This window comes from Eulemur rufifrons, chromosome 18 (assembly GCF_041146395.1).
Source record: "Eulemur rufifrons isolate Redbay chromosome 18, OSU_ERuf_1, whole genome shotgun sequence".
NCBI lineage: Eukaryota > Metazoa > Chordata > Mammalia > Primates > Lemuridae > Eulemur > Eulemur rufifrons.
The window spans coordinates 56,955,190-56,979,461 of record NC_091000.1 but is presented as its reverse complement, the minus strand read 5'-3'; the positions used below and the strand labels follow the sequence as shown (position 1 = coordinate 56,979,461).

The window sequence follows — 24,272 nt, the reverse complement described above, 5'->3', positions numbered from 1 at the left end:
TCAACACAGCTTGCTCTCCACGCATCTTGTCACCGTCAACCTGGAAATTCCCTTTGTTTTTCTTCTGAATTGAATGAATCCTCTCAGACCAATTCGTCTCTCCTCTGTGTTGGATCTTCCTTCTTGGTTTACTCCTTTGTTTGCCGAATGCATCTTCCAGCAGCTTCCTGACAAAGCTAAATTGGAGCCCTTGTATACCTGGAAATGACTTTATTTCCTCATACTTCATGAAAACTTTGCCCAGTAAATATTCTCAGTAGAAATCATCTTCTGCTTTCAGTGTAGCTGCTGAAAAGCTTATGTTCCTTTTGACTCCTGATCCTTAATATAAAACCTTTCTTAAGGCTTTTATGTTTATTCCTAGTGTAAAATCTACAAAAATACATATTGACAATGGATGTTTTTCCATTCACCTTGTAAGGTACTTAATGGGCCCTTTCAAACTCAAACATTCATATCTTTCAGTTCGACAATTTTCTTATTATTTCTTTAATAAATCTGTCTCTCCTTTTTATCTCTCCTTTCTTTCTGAAACTCCTAGTAATCAGATACGGACATTATGAATTAATTCTCAATTTTCTTAACATTAGCTTTTCTCTAGGCTGACGCCACAGCACTCTAGCACGGGCAACACAGTGAGACTCTGTCTCAAAAAAACAAAAAAAAAATGCATTAGCTTTCCTCAGTCTTTTTGTTCTCTTATACAGAGGTTTAACATCATCTTCCAATGCTTCACTTGAGGTTTCTACTTTTGCTATCATATTTTATTTCTAAAAGCTCTCTCCTGTTCTTTAATTGTTCCTTTTCAATAGCATCCTTTCTTAACTCATAAATACAAAATGGTCTTTTACAAGATGGCCTCATATATCGAGGCTAATAACTACAGTTTTTTGTTTTTTTCTGGTCAAGTGAAGCAGTGGGAGTGGAGAAGGAACAAACGAATCTGTAATTGGTTGTGATCAATTAGTTGTAAACACCACTGCACTTGGACCAACTAGTTTTTTAAGTTTTCTACTCCCCTCAAAGTCTCTCATTCTTCTGTGTGTTTTTTAAAAACTATTATTAGTTTATTTTCGATGTATTCTGGAAGCTTTCCTCAACTGAAAACCATTCCTCAGCTGTCCATCCATATATACGAGTGAGGCACGGAACAGCTGACTGGAAGTCACGCACAGAGGTTCGTGACTCATCACCAGGAGGTGTTAAGATGCAGACCCAACCGTTTCATCAGAGAACTCCCCAAATGTCCACATCTGCAGGTCTTTTCTCTCAAGCTGGCTGGTTTCTCAGATGAAGCCTCCAATCTTCTGCACAGGGGATATGAGTTTGGCTGCTGGAGTTCTGGCATCCAGTGGGGAAAGAGGCCTAAAGAATGTCACTGTTTACTATGTAGACTTTCACTTAAGCCCTGTTTTCAATAGAGTTGCACCTCTACCTGCTCTCAAATGTGTCCAGAATCAAGTGCAGAGCCTCTCAGGTACAAGCCCATGTTGCGTGATGAGCTAGGGTTGGGGTACACATCTGGCTGAGCAGAGGATCAGGGGATTGAACTTCCCGCATATGTACTCTCAACCAGTTCTCCTGCTCTGAACACACATCATCTTTTAAGGTTCCTAGTGCCTACAATTCCTGAGCCCTTCTAGAATACTGTGGTACACACCGACACACCTCATGTCCGAGTTCCCCTGCATTGGCACTCACCTCCCAGCATGGGTTTGTCCTCCCTGCTCTGCTAAGTTAGTTACCACTCATCTATCCACTTTCCATCTTCTCTGCTCTGCTAAGTTACCACTCATCTATCCACTTTCCATCTTCTCTGCTCTGCTTAGTTACCACTCATCTATCCATTTTCCATCTTCTCTGCTCTGCTTAGTTACCACTCATCTATCCATTTTCCATCTTCTCTGCTCTGCTTAGTTACCACTCATCTATCCACTTTCCATCTTCTCTGCTCTGCTAAGTTAGTTACCATTCATCTACCCACTTTCCATCTTCCAAAATGTTGATGTCATTTCTCATCTACTGTTATTTCTTCTTCTATTTTTCTTGTTCTTTTCAATTATAATTTTTAAAAAAGTTCTTTATTATCATTTTAGTGGGTTTTCAGCAAAGATGACTATTCAAACTATTGTGTTAAATGAAAGTTCTGTGTCAAAGCTATTCTGATGTACTTAACACTAGTCTTCATTGTATTTCCAGTTTTGATGTATCAGGATTGAATAAGAGTAACCAAGAAGGATCTTAAAATGTAAATAAAACTCCAAATAGTAACCATTCTACATGATTTATTCAAAAGATACTTTTTGGTTAATCTACATTTGACTGAATACAGTTGCTCAATTCTCAGTTCTGTAACCAATCAAATTATTTATACTAAGACCAATGATCAATCAGATAAGTATTCAGACTAAATAAATTACTTCTAAAAAGTTTCTTTTAAAAAGATAATTCACAGGATAAGAGTTTCAGGAAGATTACAGTTTATAAATAGATTTAAACTTGTTTCATATACAGTATTTCCATTATTTGTATTTAGAAAAGCAAGTTAACCAGAATTGAGAATTACCACTGATTCTGTAAATTAAACATGACTGTTCTTATTTGAGCCTTTAAAAAATTATTCCTTATTTTCAGTAACCCTCCCAGAAATTTTCATTATCTCTATTTCACAGATAAGAAAGCTGAGAATAGATCACTGGGAAAAGGTCAAAGAGGTAGTTAAGTGGCAGAGAAGAAATTCAAGTTTAGGCCTTCAAGGACTTTTCACAATAACCCAAACAAATTGTTTTCTGTTAATAATTTTGAATTGAATCAGTAATAATCATTTCAGGAGGAAGAATCTCTTACTTGATGTCAAAAGCTAGAAATGGTAGCTTAGTAAGGAAGACATCCAAAAGCCAAGACAGGCCGAAAAGCAGGCCTGTTGTACCAAGCAGTTAGCTAAGTTGTGAACGCAAAGGAAATTAATAGTGCTACTCTAGTGAACACATGAATGATAAGAAAGCAAAACAGCCTGATTGCTGATATGGAGAAAGTTTTAGTGCTCTAGATAGAAGATCAAACCAACCAAAACATTCCTTAAGCTAAAGCCTAATCCAGAGCAAGGCCCTAACTCTCTTCAACTCTATGAAGACTGAGAGAGGTGAGGATGCTACAGAAGAAATGCTTGAAACTATGAGAGGTTGGTTCATAAGATTTAAGGAAAGATGCCATCTCCACAAGTGCAAGGTGAAACGGCAAGTGCTGATGTAGAAGCTGCAGCAACTTATACAGAAGATACAGCTAAGATAACTGATGAAGGTGGCTACACTAAACATCGTATTTTCAATGTGGATGAAACAGCCTAACCTAGGACCTTCGTAACTAGAGAGAGGTCAATGCTTGGCTCCAAATCTTCAAAGGATGGGCTAACTCTCTTGTTAGGGGCTAATGCAGCTGGTGACCTCAAGTCAAAGCCCATGTTCATTTACCATTCCAAAAAATCCTGGGGCCCTTAAGAATTATGCTAAATTTACTCTGCCTGTGCTCTATTAATGGAACAACAAAGCCTGGATGTCAGCACATCTGTTTACAGCATGGTTTACTGAACATTTTAAGCCACTGTTAAGACCTACTACTCAGAAAAAAAGATTCCTTTGCAAATAATACTATTCATTGACAATGCACCTAGCCACCTAAGAGCTCTGATGGAGATTTACAAGATTAATCTTGTTGTCATGCCTGTTAACACAACATCCATTCTGCAGCCCATGGATCAAGAAGTAATTTTAAATGTCAAGTCTTATTATTTAAGAAAAACATTTAATAAGGCTATAGCTGCCATAGATTATTATTCCTCCAAGGGATCTGGGAAAAGTAAATTGAAAACCTGCTGGAAAGAATTCACCATTCTAAATGCCATTAAGAGCATTCATGATTCATGGAAGGTCAAAATATCAACGTTAGGCTGGGCACAGTGGCTCATGCCTGTAGTTCCAACTACTTTGGAGGCTGAGGTAAGAGGATCGCTTGAGCCCAGGAGTTCAAGGTTACAATGAGCTATGGTTGCACCACTGTACTACAGTCTGGGCAACAAAGCAAGACCCTGTCTCCTAAAGAAATTTAAAAATTAAAAAAAATCAACATTAACAGGAGTTTAAAAGAAACTGATTCCAACCTTCATGGATGACTTGAAGGGGTTTAAGACTTTAGTAGAAAAAGTATTAATAACTGCAGGTGTGGAAGAATTAGCAAGAGAATCAAAATTAGAAGTGGAGCCTGAAGACATGATTGAATTGCTGCAATCTTATGATTAAACTTGGACAGATGAGGAGGTGCTTCTTATGGATGGGCAAACAAAATGGCTTTTTGAGATGGAATCTACTCCTGATAAAGATACTGTGAACACTGTTGGAACAACAGCAAAGGATTTAGAATACTACATAAACTTAATTGACAAAGCAGGCAGGGTTTGAGAGGATCGACTTCAATTTTGAAAAAAGTTCTAGTGTTGGTAAAATGCTATCAAACAGCATCACATGCTACAGAGCAATCTTTTGTAAAAGGAAGAGTCAATCCATGTGGCAAATTTCGTTTGTTATCTTATTTTAAGAAACTGCCACAACCACCCTAACCTTCAGCAACTACCACCCTGACCAATCAGCAATCGTAACACTGAGGCAAGACCCTCCACCAGCAAAAAGATTATGACTTGCTGAAGGCTCAGATGCCTGTCAGCATTTTTTAGCAATAATGTGTTTTTCATTAAGGTATGTACACTGTTTTTCTAGACATAATGCTATTGCACACTTAATAGACTACAGTATAGTAAACATAACTTTTATATGCACCCGGAATCAAAAAAATTCACGTGACTCATTTTACTGCAGAATGTAGTGGTCTGGAACCAAATCCACAATTTTTCTGATGCATGCCTATAATGTGTTTCACACAATCAAATTTCAATATATATTGATAGAAAAATCACAATATTCATATAATTTTTGTATTCAAGTAGCTAGAAAACATAACTGGCATTAAAAATACAGAATACCCATCTATTTATAGTTGCACAGAAACAATACAAGGTAGTCAGAAGTGGCCACCACTAACAGAGCACGCACCAGGTGCCAAGCTCTATTCCAAACACTTTACAAATTGAATCCCTAAAACAACCCTATAAGGTACTCTATTATTACCATTCCCATTTTACAGATGAGGAAACTATCTTCTTGTGTCACACCACTTGTATCCAAGCTGTCCAACCTCCTGCAAAAATTTCCTCTCAAAATTCCTACCTTAGCCTTCCTACCATATTCCTTGAAACTCCTGTTGCATCATAATAAACTTACTTCCATGACTACTAAGTTTTTTACAACAGAGTATCTCCCTATCTTTTCATTTAACATTGAAGATTAACCTAACCATCTCTAATCCTTGACCTTCCTCTTGAGGGAAGTTTCTTGTCTCCTTCACTCCACATATCAGTCTGGAGATTCCCTGGGCCCCAAGGCTCACCCAGTCATTCAAAAGTCCTTCCTCTGATGAAGACTCCATTATTAACACTACCACACACTCTCCTGTAATCTTTGTGGGGCAAATGAAACTTATAGAAAATACCTCCAGAAAAATTCATGCACAAACTTTTGTGAACCATTTGATCCATGGCCCCCCTAGGAGCTCTTCTGAAGCTCTTCCATCTAGAGCCTGCACAGGACCCAGCCCCCAGCCCTGCCACGCAGTCCCGGAAAACGTAGCCCCAGAACCACCCATACCAGACACCTGGAATGCTTGTTTAAAGCAATACCATTGGAATTAACTTAGGATTGGACTCTTTGATGATGGAGCCCCAGAGTCTACATTTTAAACACTCTCCCCAGATGATTCTAAGGACACATGGACCTGACTGAGAACCTCAGCTCTAAAATACTCAGTTTTCTACTTTGCCCTACCCCTTGGCATCATGCTAGAAGACTACAACATCTGTGTGATAACCTGCCACACATACGCATTAGCTTCAATTTTTTTTTTTTTTTTTTTTTGGTATATCAGTGACCAGCTCCTCCTGATCACATCAGTAGCCTACTCCTGCTACTGTCACACCCTAGACCCCAAATAACTCAACTTACCAATAATGTTTTTTTTGTTTTTGTTTTTTTTTGAGACAGAGTCTCACTCTGTTGCCCGGGCTAGAGTACCATGGCGTCAGCCTCGTTTACAGCAACCTCAAACTCCTGGGCTCAAGCGATCCTCCTACCTCAGCCTCCATAGTAGCTGGGACTATAGGCATGCCCCACCATGCCTGGCTAATTTTTTCCGTATATTTTTACTTGTCCAGCTAATTTCTTTCTAATTTTTAGTAGAGACGAGGGTCTCACTCTTGCTCAGGCTGGTCTCGAACTCCTGAGCTCAAACGATCCATCTGCCTCGGCCTCCCAGAGTGCTAGGATGACAGGCGTGAGCCACCGTGCCCGGCCTACCAATACTGTTAAGACCCATAGTGTACTCTGCCCAACATATCCATCTTCTGCTCCCACCAAATCTGCTCTTTAGTCACAGCTAGATTGTAATCCCATGACTTCGTTTTTTTCCATCTAGCAAATCCCCTTGCAGCTTCAGTTTCTCCTGTGCTCAGCACAGGTAACAGTCAGTCTTATGCCTTCTAATCAGCCACCATGGATAAACTTTGCCATGGACTTCAGAAATATCGACCCTGTACCTTCCAGCCCTGTCTGAGAAGGCCTCTGCTGGACTTGGGATGCTATAGCTAGCCTAGCAGGCTGTTACCCTTAGACTCCTCTTCCAATTCCAGTTCAAGCTGGCCTAGGATAATAACCATTATTATAACTAATACTTACCGAGCACTAATTGAATTAGATAATAATTATCTCATATAATCCTCACAACAACTCTATGAGGTGGGTACCTTATCATCCCCATCATAAACCAGTGACACTGAGGCTAAACAAGCTTAACTAACTTGCCTAAGGCCCCACAGGTAGTACGTGGCCAAGTTGAGATTCAAACCTATCGAGCCCCTTTCCACAGGCTGGGCTCAATTTCCTTCCCTCCCACTCTAATAATAAAGGAGGAGAAGAGAAAGACATTCATTTGCTACTTGGAGAAAACTAGGAGGGGGCTCCTACTTTCTTGAAAACTTTACCCTTTGCTCTGGTCCCTCCACCTTTATATTAGGAATTTATATTTTATTCCATTCTGAGCTTTTTATAACTCACCTCCATAAAATGGCAACAGAAGCGGTTAAAAAAAAAAGCATTTCAGAAAGCTCATTGAGTCTTACATGTTGGAACCTTTATAAAAGCATCAGTCAGAATTTATAAAGAACAGCATGAAAAGTAATGTGGAAAACTTTGAGATTGAAAATGAACATTGTGGCAAATGTTTCAAACTCACCTCTTATTTTTCTTGTAATTCTCCAGTTGCTGGGACTGCATGTGTTTGTATCTCTCTAATTCACACTGCCCACACAGATCTTCCAGATGCAGCAGGTGGTTTTCTACTTCCTCAAAACTAGCCTCTAAATGAGCTGAAAGTATGTAAGATAAAAAGAAGAAACATCAAAAATCAGAATCCCTGATCATGAAGAAAAGAAAGTGTCAAAAAGGTAAAAGTTTAAACCGGTGATACTGTTTTGCCTTTGTTTAATGTTCTTTATTAAACTTTCTTGAAGCAAAATAAAATATACTAACACTAAAACATACTTCAAATTATCTTTTTTGACTATATTTCAACCATTTTCAAGATGTAACTTTCCTAAATACTTTCAATACTTTATTAACTAGAAAGTAGAAGAAATGGAGTATCTTGATTAATCTAATATTATATCCTAATAATCCCATATACCATCTGTGAATATTCTATTTTCACAGGAGAATACAGTTAATACAAATTATACCTAACTTAATTTAATATTCACTCTCCCAAGTTACTTACGCATTTGTTTTGCCTCTGGAGCATCATATACCCAAATCTTCAAGGCATAGTAGATATGCACAAATATTCAGTAAGCACAGGTTACTAAGACGGTCAGTGGTCAGGTGGAAAGAAACTCAGCTCTATTTACCAGGTGACTAGTCTTTTACTGTCCTACTCTGCCTCTAGGCCACAGAGCTTTGCAGCTTTACTGGAACATGAAGATCATCCAGTCAAATTTTTCATTGAAAAGATTTAAGACCAAAGCCTAGAGAAACAAATTCAGTGCCTCACCCAAGGTCAAATAGCTAGTGAAGCGCAGTCAGGAATCTAAACTGAGTCCCGCTTAGACTACAATGCTTTCCAATGGATAGGATGCTAAGTAAACCATGATTGTAGGGGCAAGGACTGGTTGTTTTCTCATGCAACAGAAAAGTTTTCAAGGTCAAAGATTTCAGAATTCAAACAGCCTCATAACCATTTATCAAATGCTCACTGACATGTGCCAGTCACAAAGATAGAAAAGGCAGTCCTTGGACTCAAGGAGCTTACAGCAGAGGGGAAGCATATTTCAGTGGCAACACAGTCTGACACAGCTAGGTGCCAGGTGCTGTGGGGACGCAAAGTGGCATCTCGCACAGATGAGACAGAGTGAGGGGAAGTTCCACAAGACGTAAGTCCCAAGCTGGGAACTGACAGTAATCCAGGGGGAAAGGGGCAGCAGAGCAGGAAAAGTTGGCCACGTAGCCTTCTAGTCTCAGGTTCATGTAAACAGCTACGATACAATTCCTTCATTCATCTACTAGACTTTAATGACACTTTCTAAACTAGCTTTCACAGCATCTAGGTTAGAGGCAAACTCCTCAAATTTCAACTTGCAATTTTAGATTATAATGCAAATTTTTGGTTGTTTTTGGAAGTCCTAACCAGAGTGACTAGGCAAGAGAAAGAAAGAAAAGGCATCAAAATTGGAAAGGAGGAAGTCACATTGTCCTTGTTTGCAGATGACACGATCTTATATATAGAAAACCCTAAAAGTGCCACCAAACAACTTTTAGAACTTGATAAATGATTCAGTAAAGTTGCAGTATACAAAACCAACATACAAAAATCAGTAACATTTCTACACACCAACAATGAACTAATAGGGGAAAAATCAAAAAGACAATCCCTTTACAATAGTTACAAAAAATTAAAATACTTAAGATTAAATTTAACCAAGGAGGTGAAAGATCTCTACATAGAAAGCCACAAAATACTGATGAAAGAAATCGATGAAGACACACAAAAATGAAAAGATATCCCATATTCACGGATTTGAAGAATGTTATGAAGACGACCATACTGCCAAAAGTGACCTATAGATTCAATGCAATCCCTATCAAAATACTGTTAACATTCCTCACAGAAATAGGAAAAAAAAATCCTAAAACTTGTATGTAATCACTAAAGACCCCAAATATCCAAAGCAATCCTGAACAAAAAGAACAAAGCTGGAGGCAGCACATTACCTGACCTCAAAATACACTACAAAGCTATAATAACCCAAACAGCATGGTACTGGCATAAAAACAGCCCCATATAGTAACGAAACAGAATAGAGAACCCAGAAATAAGTCCACGTATTTACAGCCAACTGATTTTTTACAAAGCTACCAAGAACATTCACTGGGGAAAGAATGGTCTCTCAATAAATGATACTGGCAAAACTGGATATACATATCTGGAAGAATGAAACTAGATCCCCATCTCTCACTCCATACAAAAGTCAATTCAAACTGGATTAAAGACTTAAATGTAGGAACCCAAAATATGAAACTACTAGAAGAAAACACAGAGGAAACACTTTAGAATATTGTTCTGGGCAAAGATTTTGTGGAGAAGACTTCAAAAGGGAACAAAAACAAAATTAGACAAATGGGATTGTATCAAACTAAAAAGCTTCTGCACAGCAAAATAAATAAATAATAAAATAAAATAAACAGAGTAAAGAGACAACCACCAGAATGGAAGAAAATATTTGTAAACTATTCATCTAACAAGGGATTCTATTCATCCAACAAGGGATTAATATCCAGAATATACAAGGAACTCAAACAATTCAACAGGAAAAAAAAAAAGTAAAAATGGGCAAATGTGTTAAATAGACATCTCTAAAAGAAAACACACAAACGGCCAACAGGTATGTGAAAAAAGGCTCAACATCACTAATCATCAGCGAAATACAAACCAAAACCACAATGAGATATCATCTCACCATAGTCAGGATGGCTATAATTAAAAAGACAAAAAATAACAAATGCTGGTAAGGATGCAGAGAAAGGGGAATTCTTATACATTGTTGGTGGGAATGTAAATTAGTATAGCCTTTATGGAAAACAGTATAGAGGTTCCTCAAAAGACCAAAAATAGAACTACCATATGATTCAGCAATCCCACTACTAGGGAAATCTCCAAAGGAAGAGAAATCAGTATATTGACATAACTGCACTCCCATGTTTACTGCAGCACTAACCAAGACATGAAATCAACCTAAGCGTCCATCAACAGATGAATGGAAGCTGGGCCCAGTGGCTCACACCTGTAACCTAACCCTAGCACTCTGGGAAGCCGAGGCAAGAGATCACTTGAAATAAGGAGTTCAAGACCAGCCTGAGCAAAAGCGAAACCCTGTGACTACTAAAAATAGAAAATATTGGCCAGGCATGGTGGCGTGCACCTGTAGTCCCAGCTACTCTGGAGGCTGAGGCAGGAGGATCTACTTGAGCCCAGGAATTTGAGGCTGCAGTGAGCTATGATGATGCCACTGCACTCGAGCATGGGTGACAGAGACTTTGTCTCAAGAAAAAAAAAAAAAAATGACAGATAAAGAAAATGTGGTTTAATACACAACAGAATACCATTAGCCATAAAAAAGAATAAAATCCTGTCATTTACAATGACACAGATGAGCCTGGAGGACATTACATTAAGTGAAATAAGCCAGGCACAGAAAGGCAAATACCACATGTTCTCACTCACATGTGAAAAAAAGTTGATGTCATTGAAGTTGAGAGTAGAATGGTTACTGGAAGCTGGGAAGGGGATGGGGGTAGCCAGTGGTTGGTTAACAGATACAAAAATGCAGCTATATAGGAGGAATAAGTTCTACTGTTCTATAGCACTGTAGGTTGACTATAAGTAACAATTTATTGTATAGGTTCAAATAACTAGAAGACTAGAATTTGACTCTTCCCAACACAAAGAAATGATACATGTTTGAGGTGATAGATATGCTTACTAAGCTGATTTGAGCATTACACATTGTATACATGTATCAAAATATCACACTGTACTCCATAAATATGTACAATTATGGTCAATTAAAAATAATAAAAGCAAAATATATACATATAAATAATTAGAAATTAAAAAAACAAAAGACAAAGCATAAACTGGGAGAAAATCTTTGCAGAACACATCTGATAGAGGACTGGTATTCAAAGTATAGAAAATATTCTTAAATTGCAATTGAGGGACACTCTCCAAAATACCTGATCTATATGCCTCAAAAAACTGTCAAGGAGGCCAGGTGCAGTGGCTCACACCTATAATCTTAGCACTTTCAGAGGCTGAGAAGGGAAGGAACACTTGAGGCCAGGAGTTCAAGACAAGCCTGAGCAACATAGAGAGGCCCTGTCTCTACAAAAAACAGAAAAATTAGCTGAGTATGGTGGCACACACCTTTAGTCCCAGCTACTCGGGAGGCTGAGGCAGGAGGATCACTTGAGCCCAGGAGTTTGAGGTCGCAGTGAGCTGTGATGACACCACTGCACTCTAGCCTGGAGATGGGGCAAGACCCTATCTTCCCCCCAAAATAAAAACACAAACACTGTCAAGGTCATCAAAAACAAATAAATGTCTGAGAAACTGTCAGAGCCCAGAGGAGCCTAAGGAAACATGACGACTAAATTTAATGTGGTATCCTGAACGGGACCTTGAAACAGAAAAAGAATATTAGGTAAAAACTAAAGAAATATGAATAAAGTATGAATTTTAGTTAACTAAAAAAAAATTTCTTTTTATTTAATCTTTGATCCAAAGGCCTATTGAATCCAGAAGCATTGACGTTTTCTAATATCCAAAATCTTAACTCTACTAAATATTTGTGCTTATAGAAACTACTTGCCCTATTTGATGGGGCATAAACAAAAGCTTAAAGAGAGAGATTTGGAGGAGAAATAAAATTTTATCCAAAAGTGGAAATGTGATAAGTAGTTTAGCAGTTCTCTTCAAAGACATTTTAGGTACTGACTTTTATCACATTGCTGTATCACTGTAAACCACTGGTAAGTCTGGAAAAGGCTGACAATAATGCAGTTCAGAATGGTTTTAAATCTCTCCTCAGGGGCCACGTAAAACAGCTAACGTGATTACAGAAGGCCTAAATCAAATAATTTATAAAACCTAAATTTTTACCAGTAAGTAATTATATTTAAGATTTTTTAGGAATGTCATAAATGGTACATAGGGAGTTTACGTGGAGAAAACAGGCAAAATGATGTTATATTGCCATTTAGATTGTTTTTTATTGTACTGAATGAAAAATTGACCAAGAGACAACCTGGGAGTTAGTACTACTGGCCCTGAAGAGGTAATATCAGCTCATTCTGTTATAACTAATGTGATAGGGTCTTAAAATGTACAAATGACAATCATAGCTAACAGGATTATTTAAAAAGCGATTTCACTTTGATTAGTGATAAGAACCAGAATAATTTAATATGGAATCCATTTAACTCTAAGCTACTTGGTTCCTTCGGTATAATGCACGTATCCTTAGCATATAGAGGACTGGGTAAGTGTTAGGCTTTGAAGTACAAGCTTAGAAACCCAGCTCTGCCCCTTACAGATGAGCCCACCTGTGAAAAGAGGGCTAACAACATACATCTTGTAACACTGTTAAAAGGATCAAATGAGCCAAAGAATCTAAACTTAGGACTTGACAGTTATTAAATAATGACTGAATATAAAAAATACATAGAAAAAAACTTTTGTAGATGAGTTAAGTTTTGTAAAAGTCATTTAAAACTAATAATTTGGTTGACCAGTAATGATCATGATGTAAACAAGATCTATGGTATGGCTCTAATAGATCAAAATATGAATAACACTTTCATTTTTCCTGACAAACTTACATACATACAAATTATACTCCAGGCTGTATTCTTAGACTTAAGATTCCCTATATGTGAGAGGAATTAAATTGCAAATGATTTTCCTAAAAAGAAAATATAAATATACATAATAGAGTTAACAATTATTCTATGTTAGAAAATGTGCACGGTCCTTTTTTATGTTTTTATGGATGGATGGCAATTTCCATTTAGATTCTAGCTCTGTTGGTTGACTGCAGAGCAAATGAGGGCAGGAACTTGAACAAAGTTGATCTCTAGGCCAATTAATTTCTCCTGGATAGAGATTCTATTCTAGGTACAAGTCGTACTTGGTGCCCTAGCCATTCTTCTGTTAATGACACAGGGACCAAGTGAAAACCTGGGAGTGGTTCAGTACCTACTTTTAACTCCTAATGAGAAAGAAACAAACCAAACATCCTTCTGAATAGGCCAACAGCACCATGCTCTTGTGTTGAATGGCAAACATAGATTAAAAAATGCTTGGGATAATCAGTGGTTACTTTATTGCTGCCACCAAATTCATATTTATGTTCTTCCCTTTAAAAAGCTTCAAAGACTCCCGAGTCCTTTTGGAATCAAGTTAAACTCCTTAACTTAGTATTCAGAGACCTATTGCTCTCTGGCCACAACCTACTTTTATAATTGCACTACTATTAATACTTTCCTTCACATATCCTATATTACAGCAAAACAGGACCACTCGACATTCCAAGAGGAGTCCTAAACGTTGCTGTCTCCTTGCCTTTGCCTGTCCCTGAAATATCTCTGCTTGTGCCCACTGCCCAATCCGATCTTACTTTCCAGGCTCAGGCCAGAACTCCCAACCCGCGGGGCTCCCTCCTCCTTCGGTACTTCCCTAGACCTGTGAGCCCCCCACAGGACTTAATTCTGATAGCTCTTATCTCTCTCAGGAATCAGTAAGGGTCTTACGGGTGAACACTGTATTTTTGCATCTTTGTATCCCCTAATACCTCAACTGCTGAATTCAATAAAGAATCATTTCTGGTGACAGAATGACTGTATTACTCTAAAATATAAAATCTTCAGGAAAGCAAATCTATGATTCACATTCATCTACTTTAAATAGTAAGAGATCATGCTAAATTTTGTAAAAGAATAAATTAAACACGGGCAGGGAACTTAGAAAACATTAAACAAAATGATGGTACTTTATTAGTAGTATGTCAAACCAGGCCACATTATCAGTGAGTTAAAGCAGAAGCAGCAATGGAAATTTTCCATTCTAACTCTTAACGGGCTTGAAAGCAGTAATAAAATATGAAGGAAATGTATTGAAAAGAATTTTCTTCCCTTTTTATATTAAAAACTTTAGAAAACTCTTTAAATAATTATAAGCACATATATGATGTGTATTCTGAATATTTTATATTAAAGTTGTCAGAAATTTAATTTCCCTGTCACAACCTGCTCATTTCCTGTTACAAAACAAGTTGCACGTATGAGTAAGTTTGGCAACAAACTTAGAATAAATGTACATAAAACACTAGCAGGCCTCCACGGACACAAATATACCTTTACAAGAAGCTCAAGCCTCACCATTTTGCTCGTTATAACAACAGCATATGTCTCATTTAGTGATCAGTGGAAAAAATAGGTGGAATTTTATTGTGAAAAGCCATTTGGGAATGCCTGACAGCTGTGCAGGAAAGAGCTTCACAAATCTTTGTGAGAAGACTGTCCCAGAGGAAGAGCAATTCTGTTTGGAATTTTTCTTTGTGCCATTTGTTTCAAATATATATTATCTGTAGTGTAACCACTGATATATGAAGAATGAGGCGGCACTAAAATTAATTATTTCACACTTAATGAGTTCTTTTCTAACAAAATAATTAGCCTGACAGAACAAAGAAATCTTCTTTGGCTGCAAACCCATGGGTCAAAGAGGCCAGGTACTAAAAGACCGCAAGACTCTTCAAATGCTTAATGTTACACTTTTATGTACTAAGGTAATAAGGTAATGACGGTATGGTAATAAGGAAACTTTAAGGGGTGCATTAATTTGCAAAAGCCATTGTGTAACAAATGAGATCTATGTAGTAGACTAAAAGGTGTCTAAAGAAAGTTAATGTGCCCCTTGAAGAATCTAATCTCAGAAAGTATTAATAACATGGACAATAAGATAATCTAGTTCAAGAAACACTAACAGCTATGACAGTCTCCCAGTCAGGTGCCCTAACTCCATATACAAGCAAAACAATACTGTATATCAGGGTAGGTCACATCAAAAGAGAGAGATAAACTAAGTATATGGCTGCTATTCTCTTATATCATTTTGTTATCTAAGAATTAACAGAATTTTCTGTTCTAAATGAAGATAACAGTCTTTCTAAAATCGGTCATATAAAATAAACTAATAGCGAAAATTCAGAGACAAGCTCTTGACATTTTAAACTTCGATAAAGGAACAGGATTAGACTACCCTCTAGTGGAAGTTCAAGAGAATTCAGTAAATACTTTTCAAACATAATTTTCTCAGTTTTATGACATAATTTTCTCAGTTCTATGATAAAACGCACACTGTGGTTTTTTCACAGAATAAGACAGTGTACAGAATCTGGATGAAAATATCTCATTGTATACTTATCGTCTTTCAATGTACAGAATACTAATCTCACCACATTTAATGCTGTGGTTTTGCATTCTAAACTGTTTTGCAGCACAAGCTGAATTGCATAACACCCATTCAATCCCTTCTGTCACGGAATAACGGTTTTGCAAATTTGCAAAGGCTAGAGAGACTCCCACTAGAATGTCAGCATCTTAATGGCAGGTACCCAGCCTTGTTCACTGCCATACGCCCAGAGCCTATAAACAGTGTGTAGCACACAGCAGATGCCCAGACACATGGCAGGCACTGTGCTAAGTGGTTACATTTGTCATCTCATTTAATCCTCCAAATACCTATGAGGCAGGTACTCTCATTCTCATTTTGCAGATGAGGAAACAAAAGCTTGGAGCAGTTAAGAAACCTGCACGGGTCTCACAGTTAGAAAAGTTGTAGAACTGGGATCCAAACCCAGATCTGAGAGTTCATAACCCTTTTCAGTTCCTAGCATACCTTTAACATTTCTTTTTAAAATGTCAAGCCTTATCATTAAGTACCAATTAAACAGGCTTTTGTAAGCTGGATAGAAACCAATACAAACGGATTATCTGTTGTTCTTAACAATTCCTGAGGTGCTAGGTAACCACGAGTCATATTTATGTAGTCATGGGATAACATAGCTAAAAGCATTATCAAAAGTCCAAATTGCTCACATAATATAAACCCTTTACTATTTAATAAAGGCAGGCTCTCTAAGCTGTGGCCCCCTCCCCCAGGCCATGGATTGGTACTGGTCTATAGCCTGTTAGGAACCAGGCCACACAGCGGCTGGCGAGTGAGCAAAGTTTCATCTGTATTTACAGCCACTCCCCAGTGCTTGCCATCTGCTCTCCACCTCCCCTCGCCCCCCCCCCAACCTATGGAAAAATTATCTTCCATGAAACCAGTCCCTGGTGCCAAAAAGGTTGGGGACTGCTGCTCTAGAGAGCAAGGCAAGACCAAAAGAACTAAGTACTAAGTAGCATGGAGAATGAAGGCACTGACTGGATGTGGCATCAGATCTGATAATGAAAGGGTAAAAAGTTCAAAGTTAGGGGAATCTTGTGATTTAATATAGGTCAGCTACTATTTTCTTCTAAGTTGTCTTTATTTTTTTATTATTTCTTGACTATTTAAGCCTTATAATATTATTTCAAGGTATTTAGGTGATGATGGGAGATATTTTGAGGCTACAAAAATCTACTAGTATGTAAGTGAACATTTAAAACATGAAATGCTTCCAACATCTAAGAATGATATATAAAAGCATCAAAAAATAAATCCACAAAGTATATTAATGATACAGATATATGTTTATACAACCTAACCCACAAAATTTGGATTCAAGGTGTTTTCCTATTGTAAAGAATAAGAATAGCAGCTTTGATTTCATGCACCTTAAGCTGCTTAGCTAAAAGTCTCATGATTCCAAAACATTTCTCTATGAGCTTGTTGTAAGCCAACAAATACTAAGCCTCCGGAATTCCAAGTTTTGACGTGCTATCTTCCACAGTTACTCATTCATTACTAAGTATAAATTTCAGGCAAAGAACAACAATAGATTAAAACGGAAAAGTAGCATGTACTTCAAATGCTTATAGATAATTCAGGTTGGTTTTATAAAAAAAAAATTTACATTTTAGACGTATCTTCTAAGCAAACTGAATTAACTCTCTAAAAGGGCAAAATATAGGTTAGAGACATAGAATGGGGGGGAAAAAGTGACTCAAATTTATTTAGAAGTGACTATCTCCCCAGAATAGTATTTCAGAAAATCTTTTAGCTTTAATTTGCCTTTAGTGATAGATGTTCTCAGATTGGTAAAGAGAGAGGATTCAAATGAGCATTTGGGAAGCCCAATCCCTTCATTTAAGAATTCAAAATGCAGCTTCTGAAGAGTAAGGTCATGCATCACTAAATATTATACATTTTTCAGGATATTAGAATCCTAATCGATAATGAAAATATACTATATTCTAAGAAGACTTACATGGCTCTCATTTCCAAAGCAGAATTAACCATAAAAATTATTAGAATTATGGTAAAATGCATTTAATTACTCAAGTAGTGTTAAACAAAGAACAACTGTTGATAAAAAGATTTACTTTCAGCTGGAAAAAAAGAGAGTGGTTATTGTAGGAGAATGGCTCTGCAAAGAAATATACAACCAACGAAAAGCAAGTAAGTCAAAGTGATACAGTTAGATAAGCTAAAAGAAAAGTGGCTAAAAAGAAAATTCCAAATATCTTGAAAGCTACTTCATCAGTTAGTTATCCAAGGCTTGGGAAGGATCATTACTATACCTACGAGAGGGAAATAACGCAGAGAGCAACCACAGATATTTTACATTTCTCTTTTCCATGATGCCCTGCCTTCAGATGGAACAAAACACCAACCTGGGAAGGCACTGTAACAGCCAGGGGGCTTGAAGAATACAGTGCATGAAGACCTACCGACAGCTGCCATCCTACCCTCGTCCAATTTAGGATATCACTGATGTAGCCAGGAGGGGCCTGGATCCATATATTAACTGTATGATACTGAGCAAGTCACGACCTCTCCAAGCCTTAATTTCTTTATCTGTAAAGTGGGGATAATAAAAGCTACTTTTATAGGGTTCTTGTGAGAATTAAAAACAGTTCTCTATAAAGCACCTAATAGTCTCTAGTAGGTGCTATAAATGTTAGCTATTGTTATCAGCAAGGGCATTCCAAATACCACTTGTCTATTTTATTCACGGACGAAAAAACTGGTTTATGATTTGCTAATTACTTTGTAAATCAGTCTTGTTTTGCTTTAAATAAGGCAATATTAAAAAGAGGAAGAGATGATAGCGTATGCTTAGCTTCTCACCTATGAGACTGGATCAGGGTATGAGCTCAAAAAGTTTATCTCCTACAAGATAGCTCCTACCTCCTGCTTCACTAAGATCTCAGCTTGATTAGAAAATAGTAAGCCATAATATCATCCTCAAATGTGGGATTGTCAAACATAAAAGATAATTTTCTGAACATAAACCCAAGAAAAAACAATACCAACATAATCCATCCAAATGAAAACAACAAAAAAATAAACTTTCACAAAGTATAAAGTTAGCCAAACACCCTCCTTTAACAGGATTTATTTGATCTGTCATCAGTTTGAGGATGAAAAAAAACATGCTATAAAACATAAAGCTCTTGCAGAACTGAATTTTAAAAGTAACAATTTCTGAACTACATCCTATGGTCAGGAAAAAGTCACCTAATCCCTTTTATTTTCTATATTTGTATTTTTAAACAAAGAGACCCAATGTCACAAAGACAGCCCCAAGTCACTTTAAGAATCAACAAAATTATGTGTCCTGAGCTGAACTGAGGCATAAAGAGTTAGAGGTATATTTTAAAAATAATTTCTACACTTCAAATCATTTTCTATCTTATGCTCAGTTAATGAGAATATGAAATTAGCTAGAACTCATGACTGTCAAAAAAAAAATCCTGTTAACAAAGAATTTAATGTATTCTTAAAAACTATGAAATTATGCCAAGTCGTGTCCAAATAGTTTTCATTCCTGAAAGTAATATACAGATGCAAACATCAGACTTACTCAGATTTGCTGTCATGGATTCTAAATCTGCCATCAAAGCTGGGAGCTGCTGGAGCTGCTCCTGCAACTCTATGAGGCTCGTCCTCTTCTTCTCCCAGTGAGCTGAAAGCATGACCACCTCACTATCCACCAGCTGCAACACACAAGAGGAGGGGTGAAGTGGAACCAAATTGTAGGAACAAAGAAGGTATAGTTAGCATAATGACATTTAATGTTATCTTTAACAATCCCTCCACTGAGCACAGATGACAGTATATTCTAAAGGAGACTGAAGTTGTTTTCCTTTTTAGAAAAGAACCAACTTAATATTCAGTGCAAGAAACCTCAAATTACTGCTTGTATCAGTGCTTCTTGATCCACAGAAGAGAAAGTTCAAAAATGACCTTAGAAATCACTGCTAAGTATACCCTGTTTTTAAGTAAAGCATATATTTAAAAATCCAAATCTATTGTGGAAAAAATTAAAACAAAAAACTACCACTAACAACCAAAAAGAAAACAAACAAAAACAAACCCAGAACATAATTAACCAGTAACTATTTGCTTTACAAAAGGAAATCTTTAAACAGAAAAGTTCCCTAATTCATTTAGAATATGCCATGATTCATTCAATTAACATTTAGGAACATTTATTGCATTAAGTAAGGTAAATCATAATGTATATGAAGGAATTATTGAGGCAACTGATCAGTTTCAGTAAAAGAAGAAAAGATTTAAGGTAACAAGAAGGAATTCAGCCAGTATAAAGGGTTCCTAATAGCAAGGTTGTGAGATTCTAGACTAGCCTAAGATAATTCTAACTTCTTTTCCTGAATACTTTAAAGAAAATGACAAACATCAGTCTCTCCCAGACAATTTTGTTTTGGTCTTAACATGATGGGAGAGGAAAAGGCCTAGAATAAGATTTAGAAGGAGCAAGGAGAGGTCATCTTTTGAAAACATCAACTTCCATAAGCAAGAATTGTGAAAAAGACCCATATTCTGTACAATAAAAGGTAGCAAAATCCATTATATAACAGAAGAAAATGCATTTGAATTTTATAAGATCACTGAGTACACAGTTAACTTATTTTAAAAAAGACAATTTACACAACCCAAGATAAAGATTCTTCAAGAGTAATAATCTAAATACAACTGATTCTTACTAAATCTAACATAAGCAATAACTTTAGAGTAATCAATAAATTAAAGTAAGATAAATTATTTGTATGTGGTGCTAGATTGGTTTTGTTTCTACATTTAACCTAGTAGGAATTCACAGTTGAAATAAAAGAACTAAGCTATAAAATATCTTCCTATTGTTTTTCCGCCCACACTGGAAGAATAACCACATTATCTCTCACATTCAAGCCTCAACTAAGCTGGGAAGGTGACACCAAGCTTTATGCAAACTGCATTTCTCATTAATTTTGTATGCTTAAAAATGAATACTACCAACTGGTCTTTATAAAGATCTCTAAAACTAGCTGGGTCCAGGGGCTCATGCCTGTAATCCCAGAACTTTGGGAGGCTGAGGCAGGAGGATCGGATGAGGACAGGAGTCTGAGAACAGCCTGGGCAACACAGTGAGATCTCATTTCTACAAAAAATTTTAAAAATTAGTCAGATGTGGTAGTAGTGCATGCCTATAGTCCCAGCTACTCGGGAGGCTGAGCCAGGCAGATCACTTGAGCCCAGGATTTCAAGGCTGCAGTGAGCTATGATCACACCCCTACACTCCAGAGCAAGACCCTGTCTCACACATACACAAGAAAAAACCCACAAACACTAACAATGGCCTTAAAAATACTGAACAGTGCTAACAGATAATAGCTGTAATACAATAAGGAAACCAAAGTTTGAAATAAGGATTTCTGTTCATAAAATTCATTTCTAATATTCAATAAACTTATACTGACCACCCACTATTTGCTAAGCACTGTTTTGGGCACTGAAGATGTAACAGTGAACAAAGAAGAAAAGAAAATCCTGCCCTGCTGGTGTTTGCATTCATGTTGGTGGCATGTCTCACAGATTCTCTCAGCTTCAGATTTTAAACTCTAAAAAGAAAAAATAATTCCTACATTACAGAGCTGTCTTGGTTAATAATTTTAAAAATCTAGAATATATAATTTTTAGATATCAACCATTTCTTACTGAAAATTATCCTTTTATCTTTTTTTTTGGTAGAGACAGGGTCTCGCTTTTGCTCAGGTTGGTCTCTGAACTCCTGAGCTCAAGCAATCCCTCATCCTCGGCCTCCCAGAATGTTAGGATTATACACGTAAGCCACCATCTTACTGAAAATTAAAGTACAACGTATTGAAATAAATTTAGTTAAAATTTAGTAGTTAAAATTTAACTACAGTTTAGTTCATACCTCAATAAAATTGAAAATTGTATTCTGAATATAGAATATAAGTGTATGTAGAAAGAATATATCAGAAAGCACTAAACTACCATTTTAATTTAAAACAATGAGAGGTTGAATGGATCCTCAGAAATCATTATCAATAATTATACAAGGATATGAAAACATTTTGAGCATTATCTATGTGCCAGGCCCTGTCCTAAGCAATTTACATATATTATCTCACTTAATCCACACAGCAACCTGGAGACTAAGCAAGATCATCATCTCCATTTTACACATTAAAAAGCTGAGGTAGCCAGACGCAATGGCTCATGCCTGTAATCCTAGCACTCTGGGAGGCTGAGGTGGGAGATCCCATCTCTACTAAAAATAGAAAAAATTATCTGGGTGACGTGGAGTACGCCTATAGTCCCAGCTACTCAGGAGGCTGAGGCAGGAGGATCACTTGGGACCAGGAGTTTGAGGTTGCTGTGAGCTAGGCTGACTCTAGCCTGGGAGACAGAGCAAGACTTTGTCTCAAAAAAAAAAAAAAAAAAAAAAAAAAGGCTGAGGCATAATAAAACTAAGTCACTTTCCCAAGGACCACAGTGGACCTAGATTCAAACCCAGGGAATTTAACAATGAGCTCTGCCCTTAATAATCATACTAGGAATTGTACCCTAGGGGTATATGAAAGGAAGAAGAAAAGACAAAATCTACCAAAAGGGTTCTGAAAAACTATACTGTTAGCTATTCATTTATCTGTGTAATTTTTTACTTCATGATAAAAAAATAAGCTATGGACCAGAAGTCCATTTTTTCTACTTCTAAGTAAATAACCAAATAAACCCAGATTCAGCACTAGGCAATCAAGTTTAAGGAGTAAGACAAACCCACAGTGCTTCAATCCAAAATTCCTTCTGGTGGACACTGAGCTTAGGAGAACAAAGAAAAATCAGGTAACAGCAATGATTTACAAAATAGGTAGTAATAGGACCTTACTTTGTATAAAACTCAACAGTTCAGAGTTTTGAGAGATACATCATTTATTTGATTTCCAAACAATTTTATTTGATAAGCAGAATATGTGGTATTACACCATTTTATAGATGAAGAAACTAAGAGAGACTAAATTATTTGCCCAAGGTCAAAACATATTAGTGTAGCAAGGAATAGAAACCAGGATTTCCAACATCTAGTTCAATTCACCCTCCACCACCCAAAGGAAATCCATTCTGAATGCAAAGGGAAAAAAACAGTGTTATTCAACTGCATTAACATTAAACTGTTCAAGCAAACCATGAATCTTGAAAGTTCAATTTGAAGGCAAGCTAATATTTCACAATAACAGGAATTAGAAGTGAAACACTGGAAGTCTATCTTTAGAAAACTGCCCCTGGAGTCTAACCCCTAAGTCATGAGATATTAACTATTTACAATATTCATTCACACATTGTTAAGGGAGAAAAAAAGTTTAACAACTTACTTAGAAAAATCCTAGACAATAAAGTTACCATTGACCATAGCTGTTTGTTTTTATAAGATATTGCTCCGAATTCTAAGAGTACACAGTAAGAACTAGCTTTTGAGTAGATGAGTATAAAATAATTTGTTAAATAAGGTCTTGTCCCTAAGTGTATTTGCCCTGAGAGGTTGATGCTATTTGGTTAAAAGTCACCAAAGACACATGAGCAGGTCTGAAAAAATAAGCACATAACTTTAACACTATACATATTAAAGATATACATTTAAATATTTACATTTGACCGAACAATATATTACAGAAGGCTTTAAAATAAATTTTCATTTATTTTTTTTTAAAGTTGGATACTGTTATATATTTCTGGAAAGCAACAGAGTTACTTTTGATCAGACCTGAATTTTAAAATAACCAAGTGTGGCCGGGCCTGGTGGCTCACACCTATAACCTTAGCACTTTGGGAGGCCAACGTGGGAGGACTGCTTGAGGCCAGGGGTTCAAGACCAGCCTGAGCAAGAGACCCCATCTCTACAAAACAGTAGAACAATTAGCGGGGCATGGTGGTGCACACCTATAGTCCCAGCTACTCAGGAGGCTCCACTGCCCAGGTGACAGAGTGAGATCCTGTCTCAAAATATATAAATAAAATTAAATTAAAAATGAATAATATCATTTATTCATATAAGTTTTATCCCAAAGATGGATTTGGGATTATTGAAAGCTTAGTAAAGCTCGCTACAAACATTCTGGTACAGGCCGGGCGCGGTGGCTCACGCCTGTAATCCTAGCACTCTGGGAGGCCGAGGCGGGCAGATTGTTTGAGCTTGGGAGTTCGAGACCAGCCTGAGCAAGAGCGAGACCCCGTCTCTACTAAAAATAGAAAGAAATTAGCCAAACAACTAAAATATATACAAAAAATTAGCCGGGCATGGTGGCGCATGCCTGTAGTTTCAGCTACTCGGGAGGCGAGGCAGAAGCAGAAGGATCACTTGAGCCCAGGAGTTTGAGGTTGCTATGAGTTAGGCTGACGCCATGGCACTCTAGCCCAGGGATCAGAGGGGGAGACTCTGTCTCCAAAAAAAAAAAAAAAAAAAAACATTCTGGTACAAATCTCATGTTGCACATGTGCAAGAATTTCACAGATGAGTTACAGATGTGTCCAAGATATTGCTCTTCTCA

At 37.0% G+C, this 24,272-nt stretch overlaps 1 protein-coding gene across 4 annotated transcripts in view; it reads right to left on the bottom strand.

Annotated features, from left to right (window-relative positions):
- Positions 1–24,272, bottom strand: part of DTNBP1 (dystrobrevin binding protein 1) — a 127,771-nt gene that overhangs the window by 74,054 nt on the left and 29,445 nt on the right. For all 4 annotated transcript variants that reach the window (XM_069493133.1, XM_069493134.1, XM_069493131.1 and 1 more), the window contains 2 exons: positions 19,283–19,415; positions 7,393–7,525 (listed from right to left, as the gene is read on the bottom strand). In XM_069493133.1, coding sequence (XP_069349234.1) covers positions 7,393–7,525; positions 19,283–19,394 — 245 coding nt within the window. In that variant the 5' untranslated portion in view covers positions 19,395–19,415. The remainder of the gene's footprint in view (positions 1–7,392; positions 7,526–19,282; positions 19,416–24,272) is intronic.